We start from the raw sequence: 14266 nt of genomic DNA on the forward strand, positions 1-14266 counted from the left end.
TATCACTGATTCTCTCTTCTGCCTCATTTATCCTAGCAGTTAGAGCCTCCATTTTTGATTGCACCTCATTAATAGCCTTTTTGATTTCGACTTGGTTAGATTTTAGTTCTTTTATTTCTCCAGAAAGGGTTTCTCTAATATCTTCCATGCTTTTTTCAAGCCCAGCTAGTATCTTTAAAATCATCATTCTGAACTCTAGTTCCGACATCGTACTAATGTCCATATTGAGTAGGTCCCTGGCAGTCGGTACTGTCTCCTGTTCTTTTATTTATTTATTTATTTATTTATTTATTTGAGAGAGAGAATGAGACAGAGAGAGAGAGCACGAGATGGGGGAGGGTCAGAGGGAGGAGCAGGTTCCCCGCCGAGCAGGGAACCCGATGCGGGACTCGATCCCGGGACTCCAGGATCATGACCTGAGCCGAAGGCAGTCGCTTAACCAACTGAGCCACCCAGGCGCCCCTCCTGTTCTTTTTTTTGAGGTGAGTTTTTCCATCTTGTCATTTTGTCCAGAGGAGAACGGATGAATGAGAGAACAAAATGCTAACAGGGTAAAAACGACCCCAGAAAAACATACACTAAACAAATCAGAAGAGACCTGAAACTGGGGGAAAAGAAAGGGAAAGAAAGAAAAAGGAAAAAAAAAGAAAAAGAAAGAAAAAAAAAGAATATGATCAAACATGATCAGGCTGGTGAATAGATCAGTGCCACACACTAGATTTTGGGTGTATTTTGGTCTGTTAGAAGAAACTGCCTTCCAAAATTTTAAAGAAAGAAAAACTTATATATGTACAAAAATAAGGGTAAATACGATGAAGGGATAGAATATGACTGTAAAGATGAAAATTATAAAAGATTTTATAAAAGGAATTAATAAATAAGAAGTTGGTTGAAAAAAGAAAGAAGAGAAATCTAAAGAAAAAAAAAGGGAGAGACTGTGATCAGGCAGGAGACTAGAACAAAGCCATACACTAGAGATTTAGGGTATATTTTGGTCTGTTAGAAGAAATTGTATCCCAAAATTTTAAAGAGAGAGCAACTTATATATATACCAAAAATAAGGGTAACTACAATGAAGGGATAGAATATGACTCTAAAAATGAAAAAAAAAAAAAGATTTTTAAAAAAGGGATTGATAAGATGTTGGTTGAAAAAGGGAAAAAGAAAAATTCAAAAAAATAGAAAAAAAAAGAAAATTAAAAAAAATTAACTTCGAAAGACTAAAGAATCGGGAGAAAACAGCTATGAATTCTATGTGCTGTATTCCCCTAGCATTGGAGTTCTGCCGTTTTCATTGATCGGTAAACTTGGTCTTGGCTGGCTATTCTTGCTGATCTGGGGGAGGGGCCTGTTGCAGTGGTTCTCAAATGTCTTTGCCGGAGGCGGAATTGCCCCCCCCCCTCCGGGTCCAGGCTAAGTCATCTGCTTGGGTTTGCTCTCAGGAGCTTTTGTTCCCTGCAAGCTTTCCGTACAGCTTTGGAGGACGAGAGTGAAAACAGCGGCCTCCCAATCTCCGCCCCAGAGGAGCCGAGAACTCGGGGGCCCCACTCCTCAGTGAGCCCCAAGAAAAGCAGTCCGTCACTCCTGTCTCCCCAGTCTCCAGCCACACTCCGTGCTCACCCGGCCTCTGACTGAGCGTTTCTATCTCTGGCACACAACCCCATTTGGAGTCTCCAAACCCAGCAGATCCCTGCGGTGCACTCCCGCACCGTTCCTCCCGGGGGAGAAAGGGGAGTCTCCCCGGATCTGCTGCTTGTTGGGTCCCTGCTTCCAGAAAGTGGTCGCTTCTCTGTTCAGAGAGTTGCTGCTATTCTTTTCTTCTATCTCCTGTTGAGTTCGTAGGTGTTCAGAATGGTTTGATACCTATCTAGCTGAATTCCTGGGACCAGATGAAATTTAGGTCTCCTACTCCTCCACCATCTTGCTCCTCCTCCCTATACATATTCTTTTAAGGTGAGTGAAAACAAGACTCAGTGGAAAGATGGACTTTGTAGTCAGGGATACTTGTATTCAAATTCTGACTCTGGGTTTTTAAGTGGCTTGAAAAATTATTTAATCTCTTTGAACTTTCTCATCTATCACTCTACAATAATGATACCTTCTTCAGAGTACAGCACTCACCATCAAGGACAGTAAACAGAAGATATTTAAATGTCACTTATAACACCTTCAAGTTAAAATGATTTTATTACCAAATGAAGATATTACTTCAGTGATCTCACCCATTTGACATTTAAGATTTAAAGAAAGTCTTGAGAAAATTCACATTCTTATTACTATATATTAAAATTATAAGCATGGGTAGTTTCTATTAAATAAAAGAAACTAATTATACTGTTAAATCCTTGAAAATAAAAGGAACAATATATTTCAAATCCTGGTCTACGGTTTCCTTGCTCTATTTACTAGGCCTAATGTTTAACAGATTCCATCATGAAGATTAGAGCAAACTAATTTAATGTAATGAAACAGTGTTAGCATAAACATGTCACTAGAAGTGGCAATGGTGGTGGTGAAGAAATCCACAGCTACTGCCTTAAAGAAGTACTCTGAGCAGAACAGCAAACACAAAAACTTTTCAAATAAAGTCTGCTATTGAAACAGAAGTAGAATATTTACACATAGGAAGTCATAAAATGTAATTCACCCCTTCAACCAACAGTCCCTAGGTGTCAATCAGGATTTTTTGGTACCAAACACTGAGAAAAAACCCAGAGGATAAAAAGACGAAAGGCTCCTCCATCAAAGGCTTTCCTGTCTTGATGTGTCCAATAGCTGTGCCTGCCACACCGGGCTCCCACAGGCTGAGTATAACAAACTGCTAAAAAAACAAACAGTCGTCTCAACATTTTTGCCACATTCAAAACTGAGGCTCCTTGTGTCATTGTCTCTCACCTACTTTCATCCATAATCTGCTACATGCTTTCCCTTAACAAACCCCGAGCCCCAGGATCCCTCACCTTCCTGCCTGTCCACGTGCCTCACTGAACCTCTTCTCTGGTAAACAAACCTCCTTGAGATAGCATAAAAAATTATGAATACATAATTATTCTGTTTTCCTTTCTGGCTGCCTGCTAAAATGGCAGCCTGCTCATATTCTTTCCCTACCTTGCCCTCAGAGGAAATTAGCTGTTACTAGGACAGAATTCAGCAACTGGAGGGAGCAATGAGCAGAAAACACAAAAGAAAATTCTCAAAAGAAAAGCGATGAGTTGAAAATGAACTACACTTATAATCGGGTTTTGGTGTGAGGGAGACAAGATGCATCAGAAACAGCAGACAAATAAAAACCCCACATGGGAAAAAGGCTCTTTTTCTCCGTAACACATCCCAGCGAGTATCTCCAAGAGCTGCGAGTCAGTCTTCTATTTTCTCCTTTGTTCAGAACAACATTCAACTAGATCACCAAGGTCGTGTTGGGTCTACTTCCTACTAAATGTCTGTGGAGTCCTTCCACTTCTACCCTACCCACTACCCTAATCCTAACCTAGGTCCCTGGCCTGTCTTGACTATATTACTGTTACAGGTTTAAGGGTAAAGAGCTTGCTGTATTATATTTTATTCTGTACAAAACTTTCTTGGGAATGGAAGACAGAATACAGAACAAGTGAGGATCAAAGAAGCTCATTCACAATTCCACAGATACGGAGTACCCACTATGCGCTAACATCATACTAGACAACAAGGTGCTACAATGAGAGTAAGATGTGGCTCCTACCTTAATGGAATTTACAACCTAATGGAGAAGAAAACACAAATCAATGGGCAAGTTCAGTGTAACATAAATACTGTGACAGAAATAAGCAGAGGGTGCTGCTGTAAGCTCTAAAAGACCCTAACCTCTGAATCAGGTTCATTAATTCATTAATTCATTCATCTAAAATTTATTTTTGTACAAGGTGTGAAAACTATTCTCTTATTCATGGAGAGTTATCTAAAACAAGTAATAAAATATCCATTCTTTCCCCTAATTCAACTGAAATTCTCCCTTATCATAATTTAAGATGTGAAACACCCTTAGATCTGCTCTTGGGCACTCTATCCTGCCACAGTTGCTCTCAGCGATTAATCAGTAAAATGTAGTATCTGGTACAACAACGTCCTACTCATAAACTACCTTTAAAATAGTGCCCAATATAAGATGCCTTTAAATGAGTTTAAGAAAAAGAGAGACCGAGAGGTAATGTTTGTAAGATATGTCAAGGAGATAATAATCCTAACATAAAGAGCTCCCACCAGGTGTTAAGAAGAGGGCGAGCAATCCAACAAAACTAGGCTGAAGCTATTAACAGTTAATTCACCTAAGAGAAAACACAATTAGCTAATTAATACATGGTCAAAACCAAAGCAACAATGAGATGCCATTCTATACCAACCAGATTAGCAAAGAGACCATTCCTATTCTGGGAACATTGAGTTGCAACAACACTGCGTTCTTGGGCATGATGACTTACTGCACCCGCTCGGCAAAGTAACTTCACAGTATCTACTGAAATTTAAAAGGCACATACCTCTGGACCTAGTATTTCCACTTTTAGGAATATAGTGTAGGGCATGTGGGCAAGTATGTTTACTGCACAGCACTTTGATAACTGCAACAGATCAGAAACAGTATGAATAGAAACGAGTCCAAAAGGAAACTATTAAATGCATCCATCCAACATGTCCATTCTGTGGAATATTGTACAGTCATCAAAAGGAGTAATTAAATAAATATGCCCATCTTTTAGGACAACAGCCAGCTACAGAGTAACACATACTTTGTTTTTACATATCCAGACCTCCGTATTGTAGAGGGGGATGGAGCCAGTCACAATGAAGCTGACCAGCGGAGTAAAATTCTGCCAAGGCCCAGAGGCGATGGAACAAAAGTCAAAGGCAAATACCTTATGCACACTGAAAGAAAAGATGAGAACAGGTGCAAATATGAATAAATTTGTACACATATAGGGGAAGAATGAAAGGGAACACTGAGACCAGAGCATGGAAAGTGAAAAGTTCATGCTTGAGTAACCAGAGGTTTCATTTTCTCCATGAAGTAGGAGTTACAGAATGAGGGTACAGGGATATTTATACAAGGTCCCTATACTATAGGTAGGGATCATAGCTGCTATGTCTGTTTTATGGCTGTAATCAAGGGCGTAAGAAGTCAAACGATTTGCCCAAACATACCCTAGATAGTGGGAAAACCAGAACTCAGTGTTCTTGATCCTTATATCAGTTCCTTTTTACTCAAAGAGTTTTTTCAGTAAAAAAACTGACTACATCCATGACATAATGAGTATGTACAGAACCCCAGAAAAATAAAAAAGAAATTAAAGATACAGACTGAGTCTTTAGCAATCTTTTATCTTTCCAAAATAAACAGACCTCTAGGTATGGATAGAACACACCATAAGATTTCCAACTCTGAATTTCTTAAAAAAAAAAAAAAAAAATCCATATTTCAAAGTTTGTGCTTTGTAAGAAACTACATTCCAAAGAAACAATGTGACTGTATTCATCTCTCCTTGCTTTTTCTAACAATTTCTATCTTCAGCACAAACTGGATTCCAGTAGAGAATCTGGGGTTCATATGACTAACTACAATCTAACATTTAAATGTCTTTCAAAAAATAAATAAATAAAAAATAAATAAACAAATGTCTTTCATCCTCTAAACAGTTTACAAATGCTAATTCAAGAAGAAAATTTTTGTTTTAAATATTTCCCTGGCTTTTTTTTTCCTCCAGCATAAAATAACTAAACTGGAAACAGAGGACAAGAAAATATGAAGAAGAGACAAATTTCACTGATTCATAATATTCTAAATGATATCTAAGTGATAAGAATTTTATGTGACAGTGTCGAACCTCTAAGCAGGTTTGTATTTAATGAGGTTTTCCTAAGGGAAAAAAGTATTCTAATCACATTTTAAGATCGTTTGTTAAATTACGCCACTTCATCTCAAGCAAATAAAATGCACGTATGCTATGACTATATATTTTTTCATAAAGTGGCTGCAGAGATATTTGAGGTTATAAATGAAAGTGCAATTATTCATCACAGCCTCTTGAATCCTATACCACAGACCACGTTACTTATTTGGCTACTTCAGGGCTATGAGGGTTAACAGTTATTTTGGAAAATTACTGTATAATAAAATTTCCTTTTTGGAATCTAAAACTAGATTTGCCAACATTTCTAAATGATTTTATTTTCTAATATTTTATAAATATTCGAAAGCAAATCTTTGATGATAACCAAGATAATTTAGGATTTCTATTCTTGAGACTAAAATACCATAAGCTTGCCCTAAACTAAGAAAAACTGGCAATTTAGAGGAGATTTGACCACAGAAGTATTTTAGCCCTCCTCCAGTTATACTGTAACATTTATTCTAATATAATCAATGACTAGTATATACAGACTATTTCTCACAGAGAAATGCCTCTGGGAAAAAAATGTTAATTCTAATGTCAAATGCAAAGGGAACAGGTAAGACTAAATTCAGACGAGAGAGAACGATATGTCAGGCTTTCTGTCAATGAAAATTAGGCAAAATTTTGCTATACAAAATTTTGTATTTGGACACAATTTCTGTATCTATATATTTCCTTTTTTTTTTTAAGATTTTATTTATGTGAGAAAGAGAATGAGAGAGAACATGAGAGGGGGGAGGGTCAGAGGGAGAAGCAGACTCCCTGCTGAGCAGGGAGCCCGATGCGGAACTCAATCCTGGGACTCCAGGATCACGACCTGAGCTGAAGGCAGTCAATGACTGAGCCACCCAGGCACCCTGTATCAATACATTTCTGTGTTTATAACAAAACACAGATTTTTAAGCAATCCATAACTCTACAGTGTTACGCCTACCTACAACAAAAAACACTGTCAGAGTGGATTTAAGTCCTTATCACCTAAAAGCTTTTGAAAATCCATCACAATAAACTGCTATAAGTTTGCTAACCAAGTACGTGTTTATGTTTAATTTACTCTTACAAATTTTGCTGACAAACCTATGTAGAGAGTATTTGCATTGACAAATTCATCCCAAAAATCTCATATATGTATTGTAAATCCAAGTCAAATATCCTTCCACTCAATTTAACAGAGCAACTAGAGTGTGCAAAGCTCTGCATTATGACTTTTAAACAATTCTGACCAAAACCCACAATAATACGATTTATATGATGATTCAATACATATTATAAAAGAAATAAATGTCATGAAGCAATAATCTCTCTTACTGCTTGAACTCTGTCATTTTCTATTTTACTTAACTTTTTAAATGCTGGTTGTAACCCACTAAATTGAGTTTACAATCCACCAATGGGTCATGATCTGAAGCCTGAAACACACTATCATACTCTGCAAGCATGTAAGGCATATAAAGACAAGTAATGTAATGACATTGTTGGAACCCCTGGATCTGCCTGAAATCAGATAAACTCCATGACTACTAAGTTACACAGCCCTGTAAGTACATTTTAGCTAAAGATAGCAGGGTTCATATCATTTATTTAATCTTCGTAAGCTGTATCCCCAAAATCAGAGATGTACATATACGTACGTTACTCATCTAATGGCAGTACTAAAAAAATGTAGAGCTGAAATGCAATGAGAAACATTAATTCAAACTGGGAATTCTGGAGAAGACTTTTAAAATGCAGACTTTGAGACAATTCTGGAGTATTAGCTGGACTTCAACAGGACAAGAGGGAGAGGAACGGGCTCTGGCATGAAAGGTACCAGGGAGAACAGAAATAAAGGCAAAGGAGAACAGAAACAAAGGCAAAAAGGAGTACAGACAATGTCCAAGAACGGAGGTATTCCACTAAAGCTGAAAAATAGGATTTGTGGGTGGGCACGATATTTCCAGTTTATCTTTTTTTTAAAAACCACTCTAATCTGTCTAACACAACTGACAAACCGTGTCCCTCTTCCTCGACGACACCCCTTTCGTTCATTTCAATGATGCAGAACCTGGACTCTTTCTTGCTCTGACCGTTTCCACTAGTTTCCTCCTTGTTGGGTCTCTAGGTCTGGCTTCTCTAGGCAAACTTTTTTCCCTGTACAAGCACCCATCAGTTATTCTCTTTTACTACTAGTATTCATTGTTATCTACAAGAGGAGCTGGCCAATTTTTCCTGTAAAGGGCCAGAGATTAAACACTTCAGGCTTGGCCGGCCAAGAGGAAAAAGCAAGATATATAATAAGATAGAAAACAAATTTCCACACATTTTTACTGGCAAAAGTCAAAATAAAATAAGTTTTATAATGCAGATGTACTAACATAAAAATGTAATTCTTTTTGTGGGCAAGGGATGACCATTTGCTTAATTGGGTCTCAGCGTCAGTGTTCCCCATCATCACAGTCTGGCTAATGTTCCTCTAAAAGTGCTGATCTATACTGGGAGTTTACGTATTTCATCTGTGAAAATGTCTTCACAAAGATGGCTACTGGTATCAATTCGTGAGCATATAATTTTGATTGAGCATATTCCTCACATGGAAGGTGTCTATAGAATGCTACTGGATTTTTCTCCTGATACTTGTGTGCAAGCATGTTGATACACAGCAGATTAATCACTTCTAACTAAAGGTTAGGTGGAAGGTCGCGATTGCCAGTAACCGGGTTTTGAACTACGGACAAATCCTTAGCACTTGCATCAAATCCCAAAAACTGCTGCTAACTGTATTTTGAGCTTAAAAGGTCTCTCTGCTGCAAATCTGTGTGGAAATAGAAATCTCACTTTTTACTTTTGACGGCATGAGAATCAGATAAAGCAGCTTGACATTACTTGTGATTCCAACAATATTCGCTGTCAAAATGACTTTGCCAGAGTGTAAGTTTTGCATGTAAGTGCTGTTTTGTCATAATTTTAGGTAAAACTTATTTTTAAAACATATCAAGTCTACAGGAAAAGCTAATTTCAAAGCTATTCAATATTTTATACAAATGGTTGAGCGTGAAGTTTTTTGTTCAGAAATGTTTCAATCTTGGCCCTCTGTAACAAAATCTTGACACTGCAAAAGCACTGAATGGCTGAATGTAGAGCAAGTGAGGATATTCAGCTTTGGTTTCTGACAAAAATTCACGGATATGGTAACAGTCATTTCCATTCAGACTGAATGAAGTTCACCAGTGATATTCCTGGTTCAGTAACAAATGAAAGATTCAAGTGTTTGCTGCAAACTGTCTGCTCATTAATAAGACGATGCATATCCACAGGCTCTGGGCACCTAATATTTTTACGTAATTTGTAAATCTGTCTGACTAAGCCTCTTCCTACTCCACACCTATTTTACCACTCTCACTTGTAATACATACTAGCAAATTCTAATGCAGGTTGTAGCAACTTAGGGTTTCCTCAACTTCTCTGAAAATTCGATTGGCTATTATTCCACACAAGCTATTAGTAAAGGCTGATTCCTCAGGACCACAAACTCAGCACAACTCCCCAAGTCACAACAAAAGAGCAGGACCTCTTTCACCTCAAGAGCCAAAAGCAACCACTCAAAATCATTTCCTGGTTTTAAAATCAACTGATGATGTTCCCAACGTCCCCCATTCTTGAAGCAACCGTTCTCACCAAAAGGCTAATAGTGTGAGACAACTTTATTTTCTGTGAACGTTTCTTTGGCTGCAGCAAATGTGATTTAATTCACGCAGTGCTGGTAAATGGCCTTCCTGCCTGCCTAACAACGAGCCACTCAGGAGCTCACTACGGCTCATTTTGTATTTTTGTGAAGAAGGTCTGCTGTGATAAGATACTGTTTTGTATTTTTGACTTTCCTGACTGCTGCCTTCCTGGGAGCTGGGAAGGCTGCGAGGAGGACTCGGCATGGCCCTATGGACGCCGGCCGGTCCAGCAGGCCCGCCGTGGTGTGGCGGCACAGTCACACCAGGCTGGCCTCTAACTTGTTAACAATATAACCCCCACTGCGCTGTGCCTGCAGAGCAGGCCTATGGGAAGTCCACGCATGCACTATTAATGACAAGAATAATAGTGTCACAGGATCGCAATACGTACGGCATCAGAAATGCTATCAAGTTGTAAATGTCACTGAAATTTGTAGGCCACTGAACAGTGCACAGCATCAAGAGAACATGCACGTGTTGTGTTCCCCTGGGTCATGGGACCAGCTGCTGTCGCATGAGGCCCACTCTGCCATCATCGTGCAAAAGCAGCCACTGAAAATGTACAAATCAGCAGGCATGGCTTAGTTCCAACAGAACTTTATGGACACTGAAGTCTGAATTTTATATTACACATGTCACAAAATATTCTTTTAATTTTTTTCAAATATTTAAAAATTCTTAGCTTGTGGGCTGTACAAAAATAGGTGGTGAGCCAAATTTGTGCTGCAGGCAGTAATCTGCCAAAAACTGATCTATAAGATAAGGACTCCATAAGCTATACGGTGCTGTTTACCCTCAGGAGCACCGGACTTAGATGCCTAACCCACTCCGTGGATCACACGACAATTCAAACCCAACACATACTAAATTAAACCCATCACCTTCCCCCTGTCCTAAATTTTCCCTTCCCAAATATATTTCCCAACTCAATTCATCAACCACTAAGCACTGAATCCCCCAAGTCAGATGCTGGAAAACTAAGAATCATCCACACTCCTCCCTGAAGCCCTTCTAAACTCAGAACTGGTCCTAGCTCCTCAGCGTGCTCTACAGTCTGGAAGTACCATTCTGTACTCCCTCCCTTCCACTGCTGTGATCTCACTGGCTTCCTCTCATCCCTCAAACACCCCTCTTGTCCCCTCCCACCACAGACTCTGCACGGTCCTAAAACAGCCGTTTTCACACTTTGCTCTGTGAGGGACACCTGAGTGATCATGAGGGGAGGCAGAAGGAAGAAGTGAAGAGACAAGTCAGGGCCGTTCCATTTCTGTATGCCTTACTGTCTGGGCTTGCAGATATAAAATCATTCTAAAAAATACACAAGAGTTCCATGACCCAAAAACCCCACTATGTGAGAACCATGGCTGTGAAAGTCTAATTTCTTTACCGTAATATGTAAGGTGCTATATGATGTGACTCTCTCATCTCTCCGCCCCCATCTCCAAGCCCCTTATTCCACCCTCCATCAGTGCGAACATAACAAGCTTCAATCTCCACACTTTGGCTCACCAAGCCCTCTCTGCCTCTTCTCCCTTCTTGGTTTGCTAATTTATATTTGTCTTAGAAGAGTCCTCATTGACTTCATGCCTTTGAATAAATGTTATACTTTCTTCATCTGAAATAATCTGAAAATATTATTTACTTGATTTTGGACTTATTGTCTGGAACAGTAAGAAGAGAGATCCTTTGTCTTTCTCACTACTGAATCTCCAGAATCTAGAGAAATGTGCCTCGCATATGGCACATATCCAATAAACATCTAACACGTGAATAAGAAATCTCATTAATTTTTTTTAAAGATTTTATTTATTTATTCATGAGAGACAGAGAGAGAGAGAGAGAGAGAAGCAGAGGGAGAAGCAGGCTCCCAAGGAGCAGGGACCCCGATGCGGGACTCAATCCCAGGACCCCGGGATCATGACCCAAGCCGAAGGCAGACGTCCAACCATCTGAGCCGCAGGCACCCCTCATTAATTTTTTTTTTAAGATTTTATTTATTTGAGAGAAAGAAAGCATGAGCGGGAAGGGGGGAGTAGCAGAGGGAGAGAGATAAGCAGTCTCCCCGCCGAGCAGGGAGCCCAATGCGGGACTCGATCCCAGGACCCTAGGATCACAACCTGAGCCAAAGGCAGATGCTTAACAGACTGAGCCACCCAGGTGTCCCGATCTTATTAATTTTATAACCCAGTACACAGTGTTGTGTCTGGCACGCAGCATGTATGCTAAAAACCATGAAATGAAAAATCAGGCCCGAAGATGAAGAGCCTCCAACCCAGCAGTGGCAGGTTCCACCTTCACTTCCTGTTCCCTTGTTTATCCCTCAATCTTCAATTGGCAGTGCTTCTCATATTTTGATCTTCCTCTGGCCTCGTTCCCAACTTCTTCCATCACGTGGTTCATTGATGTCCATATAAAATCAGATGCAGCCTCGATTTTAAATGTCGCTCTCTACTTCAAGCAGCACATGGCCACTTTGAAAAATACGTAAAATTCCAAATAGAATATTACTAATAAAATATATTGGGAAAATCATGAAAAGAAAAATCCTGAGCACCTCTTATAGAATTTAAATGCTTGGATTTAGTTTGGACTTGGTTATTAAAAAGCATAAAAAATTCCAGTGGAAAGCTATCAAATTACCCGGGGCGGGGGGGACATAATAAAGACACAATTTATATGCTGTGAAATTCAGTGGTTTTCTAAATCACAACTACATTTACATAATGCTTAAAAGAGAATAATGCTAAATTCTGCCAAAAAAATTTAATAAGAATATAAAAACATATAAAAATGATTCTTACTAAGTTATTGTCATCCTGGAAAGCATAATGCAGAGTTGTAATCCATTTATTATCTCCATTCACTAATACATCCCTTTCTTCACGAAAACATGCTGTCTGAAAAGGAAAAACAAAGACGTTTTTTAATCAGAGGACACTTTATGTAAAATATATTATGCAAACAACTGCTTAATGTGTTTATTATACTTTCTGTCCTAGAAAAGGAAAATGTTTATTATACTTCCTGTCCTGGAAAAGGAATACATCCTGATATGACTTTCAACACGGAGAAAGTGGACAATGGGAATAGTACACTTGAAAACATTTTGTATTAAAAAATACTGCTATAGTTAAAAAAAAAAACCAAAAAACAAAAAAAGCACACATGCATTTAACGACCACAGTCCAACCTACCATTTAGATAATATAAACGTTAACATTTTACCATCTCTACTTCTGTTCTTTTTAAGAAATAAAATACAAGTAAATTGTATTTACTTGCATTTCCCTGCCTCCCTCCTGATAAAATGAATAATCTGTAGTATATACTATGCTCTTTCTTTCATATGCTTTGATCACACATATATGTGTCCAAAACAACAGAACTGTTTTGCATTTTGAAAGTTTACATGAATGTTATAATTGTATCTATCCTTCTGCAACTTGATTACTTCTTATTCAATGATGGGTGTTTTCCTTTCAATTGCTACAGCATTCGCTTGTCTGAATATACCAGAATTTATGTATGCAAACCCCAACCAGGAAAACATAGGTTACTTCCAATTTTGTTTTTATGATGTTGCAATGAATATATTGGTACAAATGTACAAGAGTCTCTCCAGGGTATATACTTAGAAGTTGAAATGCTAGCTACAAGCATTTCCCACTTTACCAGACATAGCCAATTTTCTCTAAATGTGTATTGCTTACTATCCTCACCCCAGTGTAGAAATCTCTTACTCCCCCCGCCCACATCCTCAACTGCATTTGGCATTATTAGACTTTTAAGTGTGTCAATACGATGGGTGTAGAACCGTACCTCACTCTTCTTTTCATGAACATATTCCTAATTCCCCGTGCAGATAAACAGCTCTACACAGGCCTACAGGATATCTGAACTTTGTCTCTGAATTGTTCATTCCCTTTGTCCATTTTCTCTAATGAATTGTCTTTTTCTTTTTGATTTGTGAAAGTTTTAATTTACTCTGAGACCGTATTTCCACTCTTATAAAGGTACATCCTGAGAACCTTAGAAATGTGTGGCTAAAAAAAAAAATTTTATATGATACATTATAATTCTGTAATCTATCATTTTTAAACTTTTAATTTTAAAAATCTCCACTATGTCAGCAAGTTCAAGAAGAACTGAAAGGTAAAGTGAAACCTAAGTCTCCCAAGTCATACCCCATACACACACAGTCACGTGTGTCCAGAGGTCACCACCAATAACTCTGCTGAGTATCTTCTCAGAAAATTTGTCTCTGTAAGCATGAATATGCGCACGCATGTGCACACATACAATATTAACATGGTGCCCCATTTCCCCTAGCTTTTCTTTTCTTGACACAAATCAGATCACGTGCTCCGTAAGTTGTTTTCTTCAAGTAACGATATACCTGAACAGTTTTCCACACCAGTAGAGACCCACCTACCACCTAATTCTTCTTAATGGCTGCACCAGATTCATGCACACTGAAAAATCATCACGCAGTATTCTATCGACAGGACGTGCTTAGTTACTTATTTCCCCATAAAATAAATTCAACAGCCATGATATACAAAACAATTAACATTAATATCCCCTAATCAGGTACCTTAATTTTTTTTATTACGTTATATCACCACACATCATTAGTTTTTG

The 14266-nt window shown here is 38.5% G+C and overlaps 1 protein-coding gene across 3 annotated transcripts in view; it reads right to left on the minus strand.

Moving 5' to 3' along the window:
- CDC42BPA (CDC42 binding protein kinase alpha) overlaps nucleotides 1-14266 on the minus strand; it is a 727403-nt gene that overhangs the window by 310610 nt on the left and 402527 nt on the right. For all 3 annotated transcript variants that reach the window (XM_081824457.1, XM_081824456.1, XM_081824455.1), the window contains exon 3: nucleotides 12427-12522. In XM_081824457.1, coding sequence (XP_081680583.1) covers nucleotides 12427-12522 — 96 coding nt within the window. The remainder of the gene's footprint in view (nucleotides 1-12426; nucleotides 12523-14266) is intronic.

This window comes from Leptonychotes weddellii, chromosome 6, assembly GCF_054177405.1.
Source record: "Leptonychotes weddellii isolate Sample4059 chromosome 6, ASM5417740v2, whole genome shotgun sequence".
NCBI classification, from domain to species: domain Eukaryota; kingdom Metazoa; phylum Chordata; class Mammalia; order Carnivora; family Phocidae; genus Leptonychotes; species Leptonychotes weddellii.